General features: G+C 35.2%; 1 protein-coding gene across 2 annotated transcripts in view; it reads right to left on the bottom strand.

Moving 5' to 3' along the window:
• Positions 1–23,868, bottom strand: part of ASCC3 (activating signal cointegrator 1 complex subunit 3) — a 356,417-nt gene that overhangs the window by 155,335 nt on the left and 177,214 nt on the right. For both annotated transcript variants that reach the window (XM_024119391.2, XM_028494620.2), the window contains one exon: positions 11,742–11,876. In XM_024119391.2, coding sequence (XP_023975159.1) covers positions 11,742–11,876 — 135 coding nt within the window. The remainder of the gene's footprint in view (positions 1–11,741; positions 11,877–23,868) is intronic.

Below are 23,868 nucleotides of genomic sequence, written 5' to 3'. Positions count from 1 at the left end.
AATGTAAGTTGGAACAATCTCTTCAGTTCAGTGGGCAATTCAGGACCACTCATTCACCAAAATTTTAAATGTATGTACCGTGTTGATAAATAAATTCCACTGCCAGGAATTTTCCCAGTGGACATCACTGCAACTGCCAAGAGTGTGAGCAAGAATGTTTACTGCAGCACCGTTTACAATACAACATAATTAGAAACAACAAAAGTATCCATTGAGACAGACTGGGTAAATGAATTAAGATAATGTCCACACTGGGGCACACTACGCAGTTGTTAAAAGAATGAATCAGATCTTTCAGTGTTGATCTGGAAAGATTTCCATGATGTATTACTAAGTGAAAAAAGTATGAGACATAAAAGTGTGCCTAACACGATCCAATTTTTTCATACTGAAACTCACATGCAGACACACACAATGGCAGTTTGTACAAAACCTTCCCTTGAAAGAAACATAAATGGAAGAAGGTTTTTAATAGGAGTTTTATTTGGAGAAATCAATGGAGAAAGATGGTTAAGACCATGAGTTACGGAGCTAAACTTATTACAAGATGCCCGCTGCTTCCTCAAGTATCAGAACAGTTGTTGTTTTCCACCTGTTTTTTCAGGGTGAGCTCTACCTGGAGTCCGGGCTTTGCTAGCCTCTGCAGGACTGGAGGGCTATAATTCACCCTGTTCACATTGTCTGAACAGAGCAGCGGATTCTCCGAGAAAGCCATTTGAGATCCAGTACTATACTCACTGGATAAAGTAGCTCTATACATGGAAATTCAGCACAAAAGAACACCAGCTGTGAAAGGTAAAGGGAGTCAGGTGTGTAGTAGAAGAATTGCGTAAACTTGTTTTCCTCAGTCTTTGTATTTCCACTTGTCACAAGTGAACTTCCCATACAGGGCTTTATTGTCAGTAAAATTAGAATAGAATGGACAACTGCTAAGAATCCATTAGCACACAGAGGATACTAAATTGTTTTCCCCTAGTGAAAGCATGCCCCAAGCGTCCTTCCATAACTTTACATATCTTTTTCCTACCTATGACACAGAAAATCAGTATGAGGACTTTTTAAAATGAATAAGGTTAAAATGTAACCACTTCCCAGAGTTGACTTCCAAACTAACACAAATACATGATTAAAGAACGAAGACTGACAGCAACTAACTGAAGATATTAAAATAAAACAAATTAGTTTTTTTTTCCTCCATAAGACAAAAAAATATACAGAAGTAACACAAGACCTTCAGCTCAGTTACAAACCCTGCATGAAAGTACGATAAGAAATGGCATAAATAATTTAGCGACCCTTGTCAGCCTTCTGAGCTAATTTATCTTGATAAGGTACGCTTTAATGTGGATTATTTCAAATCCATTAGGAAGAAATAACTTAACAGTCATTATAAAAACTAAAATTTAACCAGAAGGACGCAAATAGTTTCTCCCAAATGATACCATTCTTTTTTCACAATTACTAGTGAGTATGCCTTATCAATATTGGAAAAAATATTATAGAGTCCTCATCTTTGGTATGTGTAATTTTTATCATTCAATAAAGTTATAAAGTTAATCAGTGGACCTGCTTACATTGTTAGGAGCATAAACCAATACCTGGCTTATCTTTTGACAAGGGAGTTTAGAGATCTAAGGAATATCATCTTTCCCCACCCTTTCTCTTTCTCTCTTTCAAAGCTCTTATTCCACTTTAAACCCTTATCACCGAGACATCTGAAATCGCTCCTCTGGTGTCCACACCAAGAGAGCCAAGAACGGCAATGTTCTGTCTTCCACGAGTCTTTCAGAAGGAAACACATCATACCTCCCACCCTGTCCTCAGGATAAGGTCTATTAGCCATCTGTTCACACGATCAACAAAATCTAGCTATGATCAGAACTTCTGAGGATCATGTTAAAATTTTAGGGTCTTAGTTCCAGATACTCTGATTCTCACAGTTGGCATGGAAACAGGTAATGGGGAACCAATGCCCTATGATACTATTGTTCCCATAATACTTAGTATTTCTTCGCTGTTGAGTCGGTTCCCTACTTCCTCTACTATTTCTCCACCTTAGGGTATGAAATTCTTCACTCTGTTCTCCGGAATTGCCACTCAGTAATAAGCAAACTATATCAACCTCATCTCCCACCCCGCCTTAACTGAAACTTGACTCTTTTCCATGGACTCTTGTTTTCCATGCATATCTTTCAAGTGGTGGGGGATGATCTCTCTCTTCCCTCTCACCATCTCCAGGTCAGCCTGTACTAACTTTTTACAAAAACCTCTGTTCCTTTAAGGTTCAGTATATCTGCGATGTCGCCTGTTACCCTACCTTATCCAATGAAGACTCCATACGTATGGCTCCTAGTCTTTCTGTCTATCCCATTTCCTATTATGATCCTCGGTGACAGTATTTTCCATGTGGACATCTAAAACCCTCGCTCTTCAATTCCTTGACACCCTCATTTCCACTGACATCTCCTCTGTCCCATCTTAGCCATACCAACGATTGTATTCTAGACCTGTCATCAACCCACAACTGTACTACTTCCAAAACCAAAATCGCTAGTACAAACACCTCAATTTCTGACCAAAGATTCCTATATGTCAAGCATGCCCAACTCATTTTTTCTAAGCTCTTTATCATTAATGATACTTCCAGATCACAATTCCTCTACTTTCTTAATATTCATCAGCAGCACGCCCTCTCCATCCCTGCCCCAGTCTTAATTCTGGTTCTTTCTCCAGTGCAGATAACACAGTCCAAGATTTTAATCACATTCCTGCCAATTTCTTAAACTCATCTGCCCTTTTGCCATATAAGACTGGCAGAATGTCAAACTCAGATGACCCAAGGTAGCTAATGCTTAAGAAAAATTATATACAAGGGCAACTGGAGACCACTCTAAATCCATGATCACAATCTCAACAAGCCCTTAACATTGGACAGCAATTCTGTGATGTCTTTATGGTCAGTTTGTTGTCACATGTCTCACAATGTCTACATTAACTGGCTCTCCACAAACTTCTCACCACCTTGTTATCCTTGACTCTTAGAGAATGACCTTAACAACTACTTCACAAAGAAAACACAATACGTCACAGGAAGCTCCCTTATCTTCCTGCCATACACCTAAAACCTATTTGCAACAGAACCCATCTTTCTAACTTTCTCTTCTGTTTTAACAGTAGTGCCCTAACTCCTATCTAAAGAAAATCTCTACTTCTTCTTTGGATCCCATGCCTCTTGAAAATTCTCAGGACTCTTATAGGTTATCTGTGATCTCTTTCCTTTCCTATATGAACAATCAATCAATTTCAATCCTTTTTCACTCTCTCTTGAATAGTTTCCACAGAATATAAGCATATCACTTCCACCTTGAAAAGAAAAATGGTATGTCTACCTTTCTGAGTACTATTTCATATTTTCTAGATACTATCCATTTTCCTTTTGTATATAAATTAAGTTCTCAAAGTTGATGTTTACACTTTAATCTACATTCATCAGCCAGCTTAATCTAGTTTTTGCTCTCCACTCGGGGAGTGAAAAGGCCCTGAATAAGGTCACCAATATCCTCCACGTGGCTAAGTACAGTGTATTTTGCAGCCCTCACATTACTTGACCACTCACTGCAGCAGTCAGTATAGATGATCTCTTTCTTCTCTTTGAAACGCTCTTTTCCTTGGCCTCTATGACATTTACTCCGGGGTATACTCCAGTGTTTGGAGGCTCCTCTGCTGGCTCATTCTCCTCTAATCATTAATTATCAGAATTCCTCAAGACTTGGTCTTAGGCTCTTTTACCACTCATATCCACTCCCATGGTTTTCCCACTCCAAAACAGACTGAGCTTCTGATACATTAGACTTACATATCCATCCAGATGCTTACTCTACATCTCTAAGTATCCCAGGCACCTCATCTCAGCACGTCCAAATGGAATTCATGATCTGTACCCTTCCCTCCAAAGTAATCCTTCTCTACTGCTTTTTCCTCATAAATGGCCCAACTAACCACTCAACATTATTAAGCCAGACATCTTTTAGAAGCCAAAAAACTTCCAGATCTCTCTTCCTCAACCCTTCATACCCCATTAACTACCAAGTCAGTCAATTCTATTTCCTAAATATGCCCCAATGAATCCACATCTCTAACTGGTATTCCCATTCTCTCCTGCCCTGCCTGTGTGTAGTGATCTTTCTTAAAAGCACAACCCTGTTAGGAAAATTACTTGTTTTGTGTGCTCAAATTGTCATTTTATTTTTATATTATTAGTTGAGGGGAATATAGTTAATGACATGCCACTCCCTTCCTCAAACTTCTCTAATCATAACACATGTCTTTTAAGATAAAATAGCTAATCTGTAACATGATAAACAAGGCCCTCACAATCTGGTCCTTGCCTACAACATTAGACTCATGCTATAAACATGGCATCTACCACTCCCCATCATTCTCTACGTTTCTTAGTCACTCTGATTTTATCCACATCCTTCAATGTGCTATTGCTTTTCTGGTGTCAGAGACTTTTCCTAGAACATTCTTCTGCTGTCCTTTGCTTTGTGTACATATCTCACCTTAAATGTCACTGTGTTGGCTAAGCATCCTCCCAATTTTACTTTCTTTTAGCACTTAATCCCTTTTTATTATTTAATACAACATAATTAAAATCAATTATTTAATTAGTTGTTAATCTTTCTGTTCAGCCAGAACATAAGCTCCATAAAAATAAGTGGGCAGCTACTTTTTTTCTTCCAAAATATATTTCCATTCCCAATTAACGCAAAGAATGTTAATCAGCATGCAAGTCCCACCTCCTTCAATGAGGCCTTCTTGTATTGCATGAGCCAGAAGGTAAAATCTGTACTTCCCAGATCTCTTGTAGTCAAGGTATTGGACGCAAAAATCTATTCTGCTTATTAAATGCACTCATGCAAGATCTAGGCAATGGAAGTGAAGAGGAAACCATTTTCTGCTGTTTTCTTTTGCTGGCAAGCAAAATCTTGGAGAAATGAGGCTTAAAAGTTATAATGGATGTACTGTATTGTATATTCAAGATTTGGTTTTCCAGCATGTTCATGAACGATGAAAGGTATCTAGTAGCAGGTGTAGCTTCTACATGCTGGACCACCACCATGGTATGGCTGCTGGTTCTTAAACTCAACAGTTCCAGTGGTAGTTGGCCGACTTCTACAACTCCAATCTTATCAACATTCTAGGAATTACCTAACTTTTCACAAAATTATTTTCTATTTAAAATATACGTACAATGGTTTGTTTCCTTTAATGAATCCTGATTGATACAACACAACTTTCTCAATCCACTTTAAACAGGTTGACAGCAGAGTTTATCTATCTTGATACCTATTGATCTCCCATAGTGACTGGTAGGTAGCTTACACTCAGTAAATATTCACTGAGTGACTACCACTAAAAACAGTTTGAGGTTCATGTATATATAGTCAATTCACAACGACACAGACTAGCCTAATTCCCATAACCAATTTCCATATGTCATTCTAGCTGTGCAAGTTATGTACTTTAACTGGGGAGAAAGAAGTACCGTGTCCCCTGTTCCATGTTATAATCCTTGAAAGATGGTCTTGGTTCCCATATGAGCTACCCTGGCATTAACTACAACCCAATTATACAGACACAAGTTAGCATTCTAGAGAGAGCACCCTAATCAGTAGAAGAGAAATCTCATCTAAAATTGTATTCTTCATACCCATTTGGCCATTTTAAAATAAATGCTGAAATAAAATTTTTTTTTAAAAAATCACTGTGAAATGTTATTTTGATCTTTAAATTTTATCAATACAAATCTCTGTACCACTAGGGATTAGAAATCTTTACTTATATAATCTATTTGTTTTTAAAATGGTTTTCCTACCAAAGTATTTTCAAATGAGAGAGCAACAATATTCTAATATACATACTTTTCCAAAACAGCAAGGTTCTTTAATAAGATGTATAAACTTGTTTTAAGAAATTTATTGTATGTTTCTAAAATACACCTTAAAGCACAGGAACAAAAATTGCTGCAATCAAGGCTACTTAAATAAAGATAAAATTCCAATGCTACTTTCTGTGTTTCTTAAAAAGGGTCTCACTAAAGAAGCTGCTTGACATGGGTCATAGTAATAATTTTTTGAAAATCACACCTAAAGCACAAGCAACAAAATACAAAATAAACAAGTGGGACTACATCAAACTAAAAAGCTTTCACCTAGCAAAAGAAATTGACAAAGTAAAAAGACAACCTATAGAATGGGAAAAAACATTTGCAAACCATATATCTGATAAGGGGTTAATAACCGAAGTATATAAAGAACTCATTAAACTCAATAGCAAATAACCAAATAATCTAATTAAAAATGGGCAAAGGGCCTAAAGAGACATTTTTCCAAAGAAGATGGCCATGGCCAACAGGCACATAAAAAGAAGCTCAACGTCACTAGTCAGTCTTTGGGGAAATGCAAATTAAAAGCACAATGACATATCATCTCACACTCCTCGGAATGTCAATCATCAAAAAGAGAAGAGATAACAAATGCCAGTGAAGATGTGGAGAAAAGGGAACTCTTGTGAACTCACTGTTGGTGGGAATGTAAATTGGTGCAGTCACTATGAAAAACAGTGTGGAGGTTCATCAAAAAATTAAAAATAGAACTACCATATGATCCAGCAATTCCACTTCTGGGAAGATATCCAAAGGAAACAAAAACAGTTGGAAAGATATCTAAACCCCTCATAGAAGCATTATTTACAATAGCCAAGACATGGAAACGACCTAAGTATCCAGCAGTGAATGAATGAATGAATAACGAATTTGTGATACACACACACACACACACACACACAGTGGATTATTAATCAGCCATATAAAAAAATGAGGAAATCCTACCATTTGCTACAATACGCATGGGCCTTCAAGGTTTGCCTGGGTTCAAAATCTTTATTCTAAAGAGCCTATTTCCCTTTGAAAATGAAAAAATCCAATTAAACACTCAAATCTATTTTTTATTAATTTTCTTTCATTTTACTTAAAAAAAATTAATATACTTATAACATTCTTTCTATGTGGTTACAAACAGACAGTAGAATTAATATATTAGCCTCCTAAAGGAAAGGAGGTTGATATGCCTGAGGAAAGAATAAACTCTGAGATAACAGTTTACACTTATTTAAAGTAAAAAAACAAGAGAAAGGGGGCTCTTAGGTACCTTCTACTCTCTTTAGCTAACAGATATCATCTATTCCAGGAAGAGGAAATTCTAATTTTATTTGGTTATACTGACACTGGAAAGCTGCTAAATCAGAAATATTTAAAGCTATCAATATTAAGTATCAGATTACTTACATCAAAGCCAAATTCCTATAATTTAGGCAAAGGCTAAAGCTAACCTATGAAAGCAGGCGATGGTTGGTAGATCTAAATAATAATAAAAAGTCATAAAATGATACTTTAAGGTAGCTTGAGGGTACATATTATTACTCGATTTTTCCTAGTGCTCTGATTTGTTTAACAGATATTCCTAATCACTACATTCATGAGGCTTGCTGCATGATAGACCGTATCTACCTACAAGGAAAACTTTTAATATCACTAATATATGTAAAAAATCGAACAACATCAGTGCCTATTAATCAGAGAAATACTGTACAGGGTGGGTGGGAATATCCATCCTAGTACTAGAATATTTAAAGCCTGTTAAAAGTTTTGTCCCTAAAGGAAAGAATTTATTTGACTGAGATGGAGAATGAAACAGAATCTGAAGATTCTAATTGGAATAATTCATTCAACTTAAAATTAAAATTATAATTAAAAATAACAGGGACTTCCCTGGTGGTCCAGTGGTAAAGAATCCGCCTTCCAAAGCAGGGAACGCGGGTTCGATCCCTGGTTGGGGAACTAAGATCCCACATGCCACAGGGCAACTAAGCCCACACGCCATAACTACTGAGCCCGTGTGCCGCAAACTACAGAGCCCACGTGCTCTGGAACACGGGCGCCACAACTACAGAGCCCACGTGCCCTGGAGCCTGCCTGCCACAACTAGAGAGAAGCCCGCATGCTGCAACGAAAGATCCCACATGCCTCAACAAAGATCTTGCGTGGCGCAACTAAGACCTGATGCAGCCCAAAATAAAATAAATAAATAATAAATAAATCTTAAAAAAACAAACAAATAATGGCTTAATAATGAAAATGTCTATCCCTAATGATATATTTCTATGTATAAATGCAAGCTGCTACTGTTCCCTAAGGTATGTTCTATCTTACAGAAAACAGTGGTTTCTTAAGAGAGTTTCTTTGTGGGAGAAGGAGAAAAGTAATATGCAAAGTAAACTTCTAGAAGTAGATTTCCAGAATATGATATGCAATGTTTTTCCATTCTTCAGCTAGTTTCCAAAATAATTGCATATATCATTTCATTTGTTTCTCATAGTAAACTACTAGAATAGGTGTTATTTACCCCATTAGTACTCCATTTGATAGAAGAAAAAGTACCTTTAAGAAATGTTTAGGTGTTTAAGGCCACAGGGCTTCTAGAGGTGAAGTCACAGCCAGAGCTTTTTGCTAATGTGTCCTCTTACTTTGGGCCTCGTTTGTAATTCCTCAGACACTCCCTTCCCCAGGGAGAACTGCAAGCTCCATCTCTGTAGCTTAATCTACCATTGGGGTATTTCAGTTTCTTTTCCCTATTTTCCTGTTTCAGTGGACAATTTGGAAATATAGTGGCTTTTTCAGCTGGGAGTGAATTTGATATCAAAGATAGAAACGGTATGAGGGGTCGTGAAGTATAACCGTTACTTACTGGAAAGAAATGACCCATCTTCAGCTGTGGCTAAGGCACAGACACAGCCTCATTATGTTCGCACACTGCCCTCCCCCCACCCCGCCCCCCACACACAGAGAAAAAGAATCCTTAATGGAGTTTTATTTATTATTTATACAAATAAAGTTACAGTGTGTTGAATAAAACTGTGAAGAAATGCTTTAAAAAACCATACTTGCTGAGTCAGGGATTGAGATGGTTACTTTAAACACTTAGGGATATAGGATCACTGTGGTACGGTAGAGATTTAGTTGTATCTCCATTAACAGGAGTCAGGAGGCTAAATTTCTATGTACTACCATAGCAAACTTACCTTCTAATTTTATTTTAATGTTCTGAGTACTTAATTTCCTATTTTTCAAAAACATCAGAAGAAATATCTCCTGTCATCATCGTAATAGCATCCTTAGAATTGCTAGTAAGTTAATACCATTCAAGTTTAAAAGGCACTTCAAGAAACAGGAACAAACATTCAACTTTAGATTTAGAAGAATAATCTAAAATTCTGGAGCTTCGAGAAAACATCCAGAAAGATTACCTTATCTTTTGTTATAAATAATTTTCACTGTGGAGGGGCCAACTGTTTTGAATCTCTCTTTCGGAGAAATGAGGGATACAGCTGAGCTGAAGAACTGTTCTTCCATTTTATTAAAGGAAAAAAAAAAAGACTCAAAGCTCTAAAGGCTTTAGAAAGTCACAGGTTGGATATGTTCTGTTTGCTTTTGAACAAACAGGATGCACTGTAGTGAAAAGGGTAGACTCTGGAGTCAGTCTGGTTCAAATCATAGCTCCACTTTTTACATGGGAGTCTCTGGGAAAATTATTCTCTTTTCTCAGTTTCCTTATCTGTAAAATGGGGATAAGAATCTTTAGAGGACAGAATAGTGGTAGAGATCAAATGAGGTAACTAAAGTAAGAACATCTCTTAATAATGTCTGCCTCCAAGAAACAGGCAAAAAAAAAAAAGTAATTTTGGGGTACCTACTATCAGCCAAATGCTATACTAAAGAGTATAATGGTGAATAGGACAGCATTCCTTGAAAACATGTACTTATTAATAATGTCTGTGGAATCCATTCTTGTTAAAAAAAAAAAACCAACAATAACAGGTGGGTCAGGATAAAAATCAAGTATAATGAAAATATCAAAAAAAGAAAGGTATAATAAAATGACTAGGGACTTTCAAGTCTCCACGTTTTTTTCAGCATAGTGATCTGTCATTATACGTTTGGTGACATGGTCTTAAATAAATATCATTTGAAAATGCCTCTACATAAATTATTTCTATATGTTTTAGAGTATTTCATGCTATATTTGAATTACTTATATACAAATGCCATATCAAGAGATAATAATAGTATAAACCTACATCATAGGTTGTTGTGAACATTGAATGAGTTATAGAAAGCAATGAAAACAATGCCTGGCCCAAGTAAACTCTGATAAATATTGAATATTATTATTATAACAATGAAACAATAGACCTGCATGATTTAGAATAGCAATAACTCTCAGAACTGAGAGGTATAAAATAACCAGAAATCCACAAGGTGGCTCTCAAGGCTTGGCTTTTAAACACAATAGAGCTGCTTTGTATTTCCAAAGAAATGAAACAAGACCTTTCATAATTCACCATAATGAATGCCGACCTGACTTGTCAAAGACTCTCATAAATTCATAATTAATAAACAACTGGAAGAATACAAAGCTGCATAATAGGTGGTATGTAATAGAAAACTTTATAAAGCAAAACAAAGAAAAAAATGAATAAATTTTGTAGTTACACTGAAAGAGAATCTGACATTCAAAACAACCTGCATCAGATTATCATAGTCAGAATTTAAAATATCAATATAAAATGGTGAAATTTAGAGCACAATCCTAATAACTAAATACATTTTACTAAGATGGTAAATGTGAAGGTGCAGAGCACAATGCCTGGCAGCTGTTCAGCAAACATCAGTTAAATCTTAAGTTATGCATATAAAATATTGTGAAGATACTATCATTTTATGTCTATAGTTTTTTTATTTAAAAATTTATTTTTATAGCTTTAAATCAGGGCAAAACTTTCTGCAAAGGGACAGAGTACTTTAGGCTTTGTGAGCCATATAATCCCGGCAGCAAGTACTCAGTTCTTCCCTTGTGTGTAAAGAAGCAGCCACAGAAGACAAAGGAAGGGCTCTGACTGTTTTCTAATAAAACTAATTACAAAAACAGGTTGCCACCTTTGGCCCTCGGGCTGTAGTTTGCCCACTCTTGATCTAAATCATCACTTGATACAATTAAATAAAACCTTTTATAAATCTTAGAATACTATCGATACTCAAATCACCTAGAGATGTGCCTCTCAAACTGTAATGTGCATACATCATTTGGGGATCAAGTAGAAATGCAGATTATGATGCGGTAAGTCTCAGGTGAGGCCTGAGGTTCTGCATTTCTAACGAGGACCCAGACTTTTTAGGTCCTTTGAGCATATAGTGAGTGGCAAGGCAGCTGTTCTGAACCTTTTTGGTCTCAAACTTTCACTCTCAAAAAGAGCTTCTGTTTATGTAAATTACATCTGTCCATGTTAACCTTAGAAAATTTAAAAAAAAATTATCTGTTATATCTTTAAAAGAACAATAATCCATTAGATGTTAATGTATTTTATAAAATGTAACTATTTTATGCTTTAACTATGGGACTAAACACTACAATTATAATCATATAGAAAAAAGTGATAATTGGACACAACATGCATTCGGATCCTTTGAAAGTCAAGAAAAAAGTCAAAATTATAACATGATAAATCTGTAAAATTAACTTATTGGAAACTGGAAACCATGGATCTTTCATATAGAAAATTTCTGGTATATCTGGCACATTATGTGCTTTAGTTCTTGTATTGTGCTGTCATTTGTTCCCTACCTGTTTTTCTGCATGTCCATATTCAGGTCCTTGAGTGGGTAAAAAGTAGGAAATCTGGCCATTATTCTTGGCTCTTTCTATTAGAGACATTGCCGTTCTTACGGTGGCATTTCGAGCATGTACAAACACCATCACCTAAAATAAAGGAAAGCAGTTTATTTAATACTCAAATTCATTAAAAGATGGCTTAATACTAGTCTGGAAATCACCCTATATAAATGACTATTAATTTATCAAAATAATCCCCCAGTTTATGAATACTTCAACATTTGCTTATTTTAGAACAAAGTATATATAGGATAAAGGCAAGTTAAGTAAAATTCAATAACATAGCTTTATTTATTATTAGCCTATAATTGGCAGAAGTCAGAATGAAATTAATGGATTATATAAAATATGGAACTTAATTTGTGCATTTCTCTTCTGAAGACATGATTCATTAGCACAATCATATCTTATGAGGACAGAGTATAAAAATATACTAGAGCCTTATTTCTCCACAGTCAATGAAATTGCCAGTATCATAAAGATGTTTAAAGAAACTGGAAACAATAAAGACCACTCTTCCTTGGAAAAAAATCATGTCTAAGAACAACCATTTAGAATAAATAGAGTTTAGGGGACTGCTGGAGATGAAAAAGCTTCTAGAGAGGTACTTGGAATTTTCTGTTGTGGCAGACCTTCCTGCGGAATTATTCACAAAGCGACTGTGGAAATCTGAATTAGGCGGAAGGTGAGTGTCTGGATGTTTTGTCAAGAAGAAGTGGAAAAAAAGTCCTTCCAGGGACAGTAGTCAGGAAGAATGTGACGGCAAATGAAGAGAATAAAATCAGGAAGTGACTAGCAGTCTGCATTTGCTACGTGTCAGGGCTTACTTTCTCTCCTCTGTGATGTTTCTTCTTTGGCTTCCACCTCCCTGTCCCTTCCCTCCATAGCTCAGCCCCAGCCTTCCCAAAGAGCCATGACCAATTCCTAATTCTTGCCTGTCTTCCCAGTGTCTCTCCATGTTCTTCTGTCTGTTTTCCCAGAAGCTGGAATTTTGGTGTTATTTTCAGGCTACACACTTAGAAGGACACGCAACATTGTTTTTAGTCAGGGAATTAATAGGTTCATGAGAGTTGACCTGAGTAAGAGAAGATCATTTTGAGGACAAACAAAAGTGAAAAAGGGAAGGAGGCCTTGGTTTTGACCAGAAAGGAGACAGAATGACAAAGATCTAGAGCACCTACTGTGTAATTAACCCATAGTAATCTTATAATTAGCCCATAGTAAACTTGTCAAAGGAAATGTTCCACATATAGGATCTGATAAAATTCATAGTAGAGTAAAACCTCAGATAACCATCATTCAAGAAACTGGAATACTTAACTAATATTCTTTTAGGGTGTATTCAAAGTAAAGGAGAGAAAATAATCTGGAGAAGACCAGAAGTTCCTCAATGAAAATCTCCCAAAGTGTTTAGAGAAAGTAAAACAAGCACTGCCAGTCATCTGGAGAAATTTAACATAAGTTAATCACAGCCTTCAAGGACATAAAGCTTGAGACTTCACACTTTACCAGAGCTCTAACTTATTTTCTGATACCAACGTGATTTGAAAAGAAATATGATCAAAAGAATATTTCTAAAGAGTACGCTACTAAAATTTATTTCAGAGAGTTTCGTGGATACTTAGAAAATTTTTTGTTTTCCTTATTTTCAACCCCCAACCCCTGCCAAAAACCAAATCTGCTTTTCACAGGCTCTCTAGCTTTCTGGGGAATCATCTTTACCTCACAGGATGTCAAGAGACTGCCATTTAAGTTCACTTGTGATATTTTCATAATTCCTGACATCAGCTATTTAATACTAAGTTAGATGGAAGATTCTATTAACCATACTGCCTTGCTGAAGCTTCACCAATTCAGAATCTGTCAAATTCTACCATCCTGTCTTTCTACAAGGTAGGAACATTTCAACTACGAGTTTCTTTTTAAAGGGGAAGGCAGATTATTTTCTTTTATATAAAAATAAATTTGATCACACACAAAACCTCATTTACCCCCAACATTAAATTTTAAGAAAAATCTCAATTAAAATGAAGTTACTTATTATTTTATTAATTTATTCATTCATTCAAACGTTTCTGAGCATGCAGTCACTACCAAGCCCTGAGAAAACTGCTGTGAAAAAGAGAGACAAGGTCCCTGCCCTCACGGAGAAGGGAATCTTGTATGATGGATTAAATAAGCACAAAATAATTTTTACTTAAAATATATTTACTGGACATGTGTGTGTGTAAAATACTGTTAGAAGGAGAGATATGAAATGGATAAGACATGGTCCCTTCTTCTATACAATTTAAGGAGGGAGATAAAACTAGACATAATTTAGGGAGCTGATCCAAAAGACGGATGGAGTGCGGATAACACAGGAATGCTAAACATGGAGACAGCTGGTCTCTCCCTCACTCACCCATGTCACAACATTTACACATACCTCCTGCATGCCAAACAGTGGCCAAAGCACCGGGGATACCATGATGAATATGTTCCAAGGCACCAAATTGGAACTCTACTGTTACGGCAAGAGAGAATCACTAGGAATCAGCCCTAGCTGGCTGTAGAAGCAGGATGCAGTCTGCATGGAGGAGGCTACATACACTAGTCTTAGAGTATTTATCCTTGGTTATTTTAGTGTGTTAGCTTGAAGAAGTACGTTTTCATTCAAAGTTTCTTACACTGAGGCCCAGGGACCACTTCATCAGAATTACTGCTGGGGCCTGTTGAAATAGATTTCTGAGTCCTCCCCTAAAACCAACTGAGTAAAAATATCTAGCAGTGGGGTCTAAAAATTGAATTATTAACGACTATTGAAATCTCCACTGTACTACTGTGTGAAATTAATTAATGGTTACGACCAGCTTAGTTTTCTTCTTCTAAGAAGTTCAAAAGGAAACATAAATAAAACATATATAATACCACCACTACAAAGATTCCCTAATAACCCATCTTTATTTACCTATACATATGAAACATCAGGGATTATTAAGATATTTTACATGACCGCTATAGCCCCAAGATCATTCTCCAGATGGGCTAGGGTCTTATAATACAACCAGATTTCTATTCTCCATAATTCAAATGCCACATTCTGTAAATCCCATTAAAATAACAGATATGCAGAACATAAGGGAAAATAAAATATGACCCTAAATCTTCATTAATTATTTCAGTCTGACTTGTCAACTTATCACTTTGCAAATTATTTTCTATTGCAGCCAAGAGAAATATTAGTTACAACTAAAGTAGCAATTTTTTTAAATTAAAGAATCCATCATGTCTTGTTCAGTAAAATAAACTCTTTTTCTTATTAAGAATTTTCTGTCTAGAGGCTCCAAGAGAGGCCATTACAAGGTTTTGGGTCTCTATAAACATACTTGATTTTATGGTTTGTTAATTTGGTTAATTAATTTAAATAGACTCATATAAAAATTATAACTAACAGAGAGGACAGCACTGTTTCATATGGCGGAAATAACTCCAAATTAATCTTAGAAACGCTGTTGGTAACCAAACAGCAGTTAAATGGGCGTGTGTCTAAAATAAGATTAGAACAGTAGATTCAACTCAATAATGTTGTAAATTTTGACTGTTTTGTAAAACTGTTTATATTTTTACTCGAGGGTTGTTAGGTTAATGCGATTAAAAATATCTTATATACTTATTTTTGGTTTAAAAAGCCACTGAGTTAAAAAATGTATGATGGAATCAGTCCTGGACTGGGAAAGAAAGTATGTGAATCTGCGTTCTGGTCCTGTTATTTGACTTATCAAAGAAAGTGTTCTTCAAATGAGATGCTGATTAAAATTAATGAAAAGTAAAAGCTCAGATAATGATCATTCAAAAAACCAAAATGCCAAAGTAACTGATATTGTTTCAGTGTATTCAAAGGAGGGAAGGACATATTATTTTAAAAAGATGAAAACTTCTACTTTGAAATATTGTTAAATAGCAGTGTGATTTAAAACAAATTATTTAACCTCTTTGATCTTTATTTCCTCTAGTACATAGACAGTTACTAGAGTCATAGGAATACAATAAGGATTAAAGGATATCGTGTAAGTGAAACACTGCATTTAGTCAAACAACAGCTCTCAAATGTTAGAATGCATCAAAATCACCTGGTAGGCTTGTTAAAAACACAAACTGCTGCTCCTTCCCTCTACCCACTTTCTAATTAAGTAGGTCTGAGGCAAGACAAGAATTTGCATTTCTAACAAGTTCAAAGGAGATGCTAAAACTCTGTACAGGAACTTGGAGACTTCCTCAGAGCTGGTAAGTATTAACACCATGATAAGGGTAATAAGCATTAAGAAAATTAACTTGACCTAAAAGACTAAGTGGTTAGATCAGTGAATGAATATTATAAATTGACACCTATATAAACATTCCTCACTTATGCAAGTGTGTGTGCATATCTAACACCACAAAAAACAATTTAAAAGAACACTTATCCTTTAACAACCTTGGTAAGGGTGTTGTGCCAGATGAACTAGGAATAAAACAATTAGCAGAAATATTTAAGCCTGAGATTATTTTAGAACTGGAGGGAGGAGGCCAAAGATTGTGAAATATTGAATCAAATTCTCTTCCCTAGAAATTTCCACTAAGAAGGAAGAGTAAGAATCGAAATACCTGGAAAAAATACAACATGGCAGATAGATGTCCCACAGGAAATGCTGCTGAGAAATAATGTTTTATAATTTATGATATTGTCTATTGCAAGTTAAAGAATGAGGCTTGAGGATGAGGAAGTTTATGTCATGGTGTTTATGTTTTCACTCTAACCAGCACAGCCATTTATTTGTTTTGTTCTCAATTCTTCCCAACTTTCTTAACCCAGGATCCTCAAGAGCATTAAGCCCCAATGACCTAAACAAATAGTGATTCTAAAGTGTGTCCCCAGACTAAAAGCATCCCCTGGAAACTTGTTACAACTACAAATTAATAGCATCACCCCACATCTGAGGCAAAAACTCTGAGGCTGGGACCCAGCAATCTGGTTTAATAAGCCATTAATAAGATGAATGTTAAAATTTGAGAGCCCAGTGAAATAGCAACCACTGTATGTAAAAAAACAAAAACAAAAACAAAACCCCCCAAACCTGTCCTCTGTGCATTTAAAATGGTTCTTTAAGTACTATCTTTGGGAGACTGAAGAAAATAGCCAAATCATTTTCCATGTTCTATAGTCTGAATGAGGAGTGCCACTGCTGGTATATTTCAGATTTATACACCACAAGGGCATGTAGGCAACAAAATAGTTTTTATTGCTGTGATTATATTACCCTATCTGTGATATTAAGTAAATGCAATTTTAAAAGGCTTCATTCTGATTACTGTGAATCAGTTCTCATTTTAGGCCTGCCAATACTGACCAGCTAACGACACTTAGGTCATCTGAAGATCTTTTCACACCAGTACCCAGTTTCCTCATTTATTTTTTCATTTGCATAGTATTCCTTTACTTGGAAATACCACAATTTACTTAACCAGTCCTTGTTTAATGGACATTTATGTTGTTCCTAATCCTTTCTTACTTAAAGCAATGCTGCAATAAATAATTCTGTATACAAGTCATTTCACAATTTTGTGGATATTTTCACAGAAGTGAAATTGTTGGGTCAAAGTATATATGATCATTGAACTATGTCCCTATTCTGAATATTGTCTGTTTTATTACTGGGCATTTTTTTCTTATTAATTTGTAGGTGTTCTTACAATACAGAAGATAGTATGTTTTGTCTTTTTCTATACTGCAAATATTTTGTTCTAGTCTATGCTTTATCTTTTGACTTTACTTATGATATCTTACTCAGTATGGAAATAGTTAATTTTTCTTTAAATCTGCCAGGATTTTTCTCTATGACTTCTGGGAAATTCATAGGCAAGAAAGTGAAAATAGTCATAAACATATGAAAAGGTGCTAAACTTCAGTAGTGCTGTGTGGCTCTGGAAATCCAATGGTGGGCACAAGCAGAGTTGGATTTTGCTCTTGTACACGCACAAACACACATATCTATCTGCAAAGATATCTACAAAGATATCCATAATATAGTGCCACATAAAAAGATATCAAGTTGAAGAACAATTTCCATAGTATTATTCCGAGTAGATTATAAAGGGGGTGTGTGTGTGTGTGTGTTTAAAAATAGGGAGATATGGATGGAAACCCACCAAAGTACTTACCTCACAAATGAAAATGGGATGGGGAGTATAAAAAGATAATGTGTTCTCTGTATATCTTATATTGCTTATCTTACCCATTGAAACAAGCCTTAATAGTTTCATGAATATATAAATTATATTGAACAGGAGAAATGACCAGTGATGAGGTTGTAATAGTATATTTATAATATACTATTGTACTACCATATTTGATGTGATTATTTTATTGCTAAGGGATTTACGGTGTCAAAGTAAAAACTTAAAGAACACATATTTAACAATGAACTTAGAAGGACGGTAGTGGTACTTTTGATCGAAAAGACACATTTATCTTGTTTTAGTTCACCTGGAAATGCTTTAAGAAGAAAAAAAGAGACATGGTCTAGCAGAAGAAAATAAATAGTACTTCCTGGAAAAGTATACAGAGGTCAAAGGCACAGAGAAGACAGCAAATCCATATGGATTTGGTGAATACTGGCTCTAGGCAGAAATGGACATGCAGACAGAGGAGCAGTAATAGCTGGAAAGGCAAACTACAACCTCATTATAAAATGTATACTTAGAGAAAATTCACTCAAGACTCAGAAAAAAATGATACCACTAAAAGCAATACTTGAAAAATTATTTTTATGTTAGACAAAGATTTTAAACTGAGCAGTTAAAGAGAATGCCATCATCATGAAAAAACATGAATTTCTGTAAAGGAATATACATTACATGTTGATAAAAAAAATTATGACTCAAGGAAATGTAAAAGAAAAAGGTGGATAAAACATAGGAAAAACCTAGACGATTTTGGAATGTAACTTGATAGAACAATGGACAGGACAATTTTAAAAGCCTGGGGTTATTAAAAGAAAAAAGGTGGCCCCGTTTTTTATGAAGAGTGAAGATGAGCGAGAAAGCGCTTAGGGAGGTCTCCCTGAGAAATAGTTATTGTGATTGTTTGAGACAGATCTTATAAAAAGAACTCTGATTTAAAGATTTTAAAATATAGATTTGTAGCCAATAAACTACGTGAAACATTGGTACAAATTTATAAAAGTCATTTAAAAAAAGAAAGAAGAAAGAAAGAAAAGAAGAAACCCTTACACCTACATGGGGGGGAGATGATGCTACTATTATGGTTAAATTAAAGTAATAAAAATTTCCTGACGATTCCAGGTACAAGTGATACTTTATTCTTTTGAGCATCCAAAGAATTCACAGGCCCCTCTCTTAAGCATTTATCACTGACTATATTTTATTTTGAACTATTTTTGTGCTTGATTTAGCTCCTCTGTGAGTCTGTGATCATCTAACAATTACATGACAGGTATTGGGGATATAACGGTGGGCAAGGCCGGCACGTGTCCCTGTGCTTATGGAGCTTATATCTAGTTACTATGATGCACGATTGGCATCTGGGAAATGGTGAACACAGAAGCTGCCATTCATTACATGAACAACTACAGGAAGAAGATGCAGGTTAAAAAAAAAGAAGAAGAAGAAGAAGAAGAAGAAATAAAAGCATAATCTAGAAATAAATTGGGGTCCTCTCTCAAAATTAGCAAATTCCTTGATTTAAAGGTGATGACATTCCAGGTTTCTTCATTATTGGCCTTAGGATGTCATCTCTCTAAATCCTTCCTGCTGTTCAAGGGCTCCATGCATTTGTATATTTCTAGGCCTTTACCCATGTTTTACTTTACTTAGTTCTCCTGCCAACTTCATCTGGGGAAATTCTACAAACCTTTAAGGCCCAGTTCTAATGACTCTTCTCCAATCTCTCCAGGGAAAGCTATCACTCCCACAGCACTTTGTTCATACTTGTGCCTTGTGTAATCTTGAGATGTATATAGGTCTCTCCGCTGTTGTTCACAATTACTAGGACTAATAATAAAAGATATGATTTACTAAGTGCTTACTATGTGCTAGGCCCAGTACTAGGTGCCAGGCATAGTTATTTAATTTACTATTAACAACACAATTAGGTAGGTAATTCTATTAGAATTTTACAGATGAGAAAACTGAAGCTCAGAGTTTTAATAACTTTCTACTCATTCAAGAGCAGAACTGGGAATTATCCTTAGATTTGATAGTCCAAAGCCTATTTTCTCTCCACCAAGTTATATTCCCTCTTTGGGTGTTGCCTGAGGGCACGTTTACACCTTACTAATTTTGAGGTTTCCTTGTCATCCCCCATACCACTCTCCCTGCTATCACCAAATCAGTGGGCACTCATAAATGACTGCTGAAATTCCAATGTTAAAAATGGTCAACTTTCACAAAAAAACATTTATTTTTAGCACATTTTTGAGCAGAGATATGAATTTAAAAGTTTATAAATAATAATAGGATGTAGGCTGAGTTAATACTTTCACTGATACCTTTTATTAGAATACGGGGTATAAAGCTAACTTCCAATTATTCAACTAGATAATTAATTTTCCTGGATAGTTTTATTTAAATTTATTAGCAAACGTTCCACCGATAATTCATAACTAAAATAGTTACTATTAGTCTTTTGATACTGTTGTAAAGCTATGTGTATACAGTTGAACACTGAACAACATGAGTTTGAAATGGGCAGGTCTACTTATTTGCAGATTTTTTTCAATAGTAAATCCTACAGAACTACATGACCCACTGTTGGTTGAATCCCATGCAGAATCACTGATCTGGAGGAACCACGTGTATGAAGGGACCGCATATACTGAGGGCTGATGATAAGGTATAGGTGTATTTCTGACTGTATGGAGGGTTGGTGTGCCCCCAACACCCACGTTGTTCAAGGGTCAACTGTACATTTTAATGCCATTGCAAAGTTAAAAATTTGGATTTTAAAAAGAAACAATTTATAAAATGAGCTAGTCTAAGAGCATCTTAAAAAAAAATTCTCGACTTTGAAGTCAAAGACAGCTCCTAAATCAAAGCTACTTACATTTACAATGAATCAAATTATTCAGATCCATTAACCAAAATAATGTCTTACTGATGGACATGAATAAAGAAAGCATTTTTATGTTTTATAATGGTAGAAAATTTAACACTACTATATTTGGATTACATCAATAAAACTACTATTACTAAAAATGGGCTAAAATAATAAATTTTAAACTTCTCTTAATAAAATTTTAAATTTATTAATCACGAGTGTAACAACTAGCATTTATTATCAGATATTCCTGCCAACGAGCTGCATTACTAAAGCATAATTTTTAGTTTAAAAAGACCTGGTGAAAGGCTTATCACATATACAAAACTACATCAAATAGGGTTAATTTATCTTGTCTTAGCTGTCTCAGAAAACTGTATAATTCACTGACTAGTCTTCATGCATTAAATTATGCAAATAAACCAACAAAAGTAATCTGGAGGTAGAGAGAGAAGTGGTTCCACAGCTCCAAGCTGTGTAATTAGATCTACACTCAGCAGTTCAGAGCCACCTCTGGGCTCTCATGCTGGGAATATGCAGTTCTTCTCAAGAAACCTAAGCTTTTTAAGTGATAAACAGATTCAGGTTATCATTACTGAATTACATTTTAGGGCATTACCCTGAATGTGAAATATGTTCTTCATCAATTTCTCTAAAGGAATCATTTTAATATTTATCAGCTTCTATATTTCAGTTGTATAGAGCTTTAACTGCTGAAGTTGGTTAAAAGAAATCCACAATACTTTACATCTTCTAAACCCTAAAAGATACTTGTTATTAAAATGTATAATAATTAAAAAAAAACAAAGTTGGATGACTTAGTGTCCGTATGTACCATTACAGCAAAAATTTATAACATCAGAGCTAAGCCCACTGTAAAAAGTATTATCTTACAACCAATTTGCATATATTAGGGCATTGTACAATACACTTGAAGCTTAAGATAGTTATATTTCACTATGGTCTCTAAAATATTAAGACCACAAAAAATAGAGAAAGAAAGTAGAGCTTTTAAAACATAATTTTATAATAGTAAGTATTTTGAATGCATTTTTCCCTTTGCTATAAACTTTTTAACATAATTAAAAATGTTTTCTTAAGCATTAAGGGGCTGTGTTAAACTATACTTTCTGGCTCAGCCCTAGTTTGTAGGGGTGGTACAGCATTTTCAGCTACAGGTCTGTCTTACCATATATGCAAATACATTACTTTGTACCTGATTTGAGCAACAGAGGAGTCACAGTTGCCTATGACTACTGACACTACACATAAAAAACTTCCAGGCTACTGCATTCAGCCAGTATGTACCATTAGTATTCCACCTGGTTTTCAAGGCCCAGAAGGGAAAAACTACTGGTTTGCTTAGTCCAATGTATACATGACAAAGTGGAAGACGAAATCCCACCTCTACTGAGAAGCTAAATTGATACTGCATATGGAAAAGATCAGTCCACTTGGTTATCACCACAAATATCAGTCCACTTGGTATCACCACCACAAGAACAGAAACTATTCATCCTACGGAAATTATGAAAAGTTAATGCCACAGAACTGTGGTTTAAAAACTCATTTTGGCTGTGTAATTCTTTCTTTCACTAAACTCTTTTGCAGGAGCTCACTTTCTCTCTCTCTCTCTCTCTCTCTCTCTCTCTCTATCCATCTATCTATCTATCTATAAAAGATTAAGCTACCTGAGTGGTCCTGAGAGATCCAAATCTCGTATCTCACTTCTTCCTCCCAAACAGCACGCCTCTCCCAACCTCACGCCAACAATGCCCATGGCCCCTCGGGGCACGCTGGAGCAGTCTGAAAATAACAGCTGTGAGAGGAACTCTACTAGGGGAAAGGAACAGCTCAACATTGTATTTCCTTGAAAATTCTGAAAACCCCAAATCTCTTTCATTCTTCTGGATAATATTTTGGGGAAAGAAATAAATGGAAATATTCATTTAAGAAATAAAATACTTTCACTGGTTTCTAAATACCATTCTCTTACCAGGTTTGCTTGCAGAAATGATTAATCAGAAATGATTAATTCCAGTTCTGGGAAGTGGGCATGTCAAAAGGATAAAGAAGGCAACTTGAAGGGGTTCCCGATTGCAAAATTTGGGTTAATATGGTCATCTTGTAATAATGGATTATAACCTTTTGAATACAATAAGAATTTGAGTTGACAGAGAAATAAGTGAATAAATGGGAAGGGGGAAAGCTCTTTCTTACATATAATGGAATGAAAGGAAGGATGGGAGTTAGAAAATCATCAATAAATGCTAAAACAAGTGGGTGAAAGTTTATTGTGAAATCTATACATTTACATTTTATGCATAATTATTTGATTAACCTTTGGTTCTCATCAGATTATAAGCAACACTAATGCAGAGTGTATCTTTCTGTTTTCAGCACAATCTCTGGCACAACACTGGCTATTCAATAAATACTTGCTGAATATTAACAGTATTGCCTTGGTTTAGTCTTAAACACCATCTATCTCCATCCTGTTCAATACCTAGAATTAAGGTTGATGACTCAGATATAGTTCATACGCTACAAGAAAAGTGTAGCAGTTTCTATATTTGGCACTCTACCCACTGTAACTCTTACCTTAACATGGCAAATAGACTACAGAAAAAGATCCCAAATTATGAACCATTCTCAGTAATTTACAAGCTTCAAAAGTCTAGAATTCTCTTTCCACTTTAAATTTCAGCCTACATTATAAGTATTAAAAGATTATAAGCATTACTAATTATAAAATGTTCATATAGACACACATAAGAAAAACTTTTAAGAAACATTATGTTGAAGCTGGCCTACTTGTAATGATTAGTTTAATAATGAAGGAATTTAATAAAGTTCTAAAAATCCAACCACTCTGAATTCATGCTTCATCGAAGATGTTTTCAAATATGACTAAAATCTGACCCAAATTACACTGTTCTTAGTTAGTCCCCATAGTACAACTGTGGGTCAACTTAATTCACTAGTAAACCTAGGTCAATCCGC

The sequence above is a fragment of the Physeter macrocephalus genome, chromosome 10 (assembly GCF_002837175.3).
Source record: "Physeter macrocephalus isolate SW-GA chromosome 10, ASM283717v5, whole genome shotgun sequence".
Lineage (NCBI taxonomy): Eukaryota > Metazoa > Chordata > Mammalia > Artiodactyla > Physeteridae > Physeter > Physeter macrocephalus.
The sequence above is the reverse complement of the archived record's forward strand: the minus strand, read 5'-3'. Positions and strand labels throughout refer to the sequence as shown.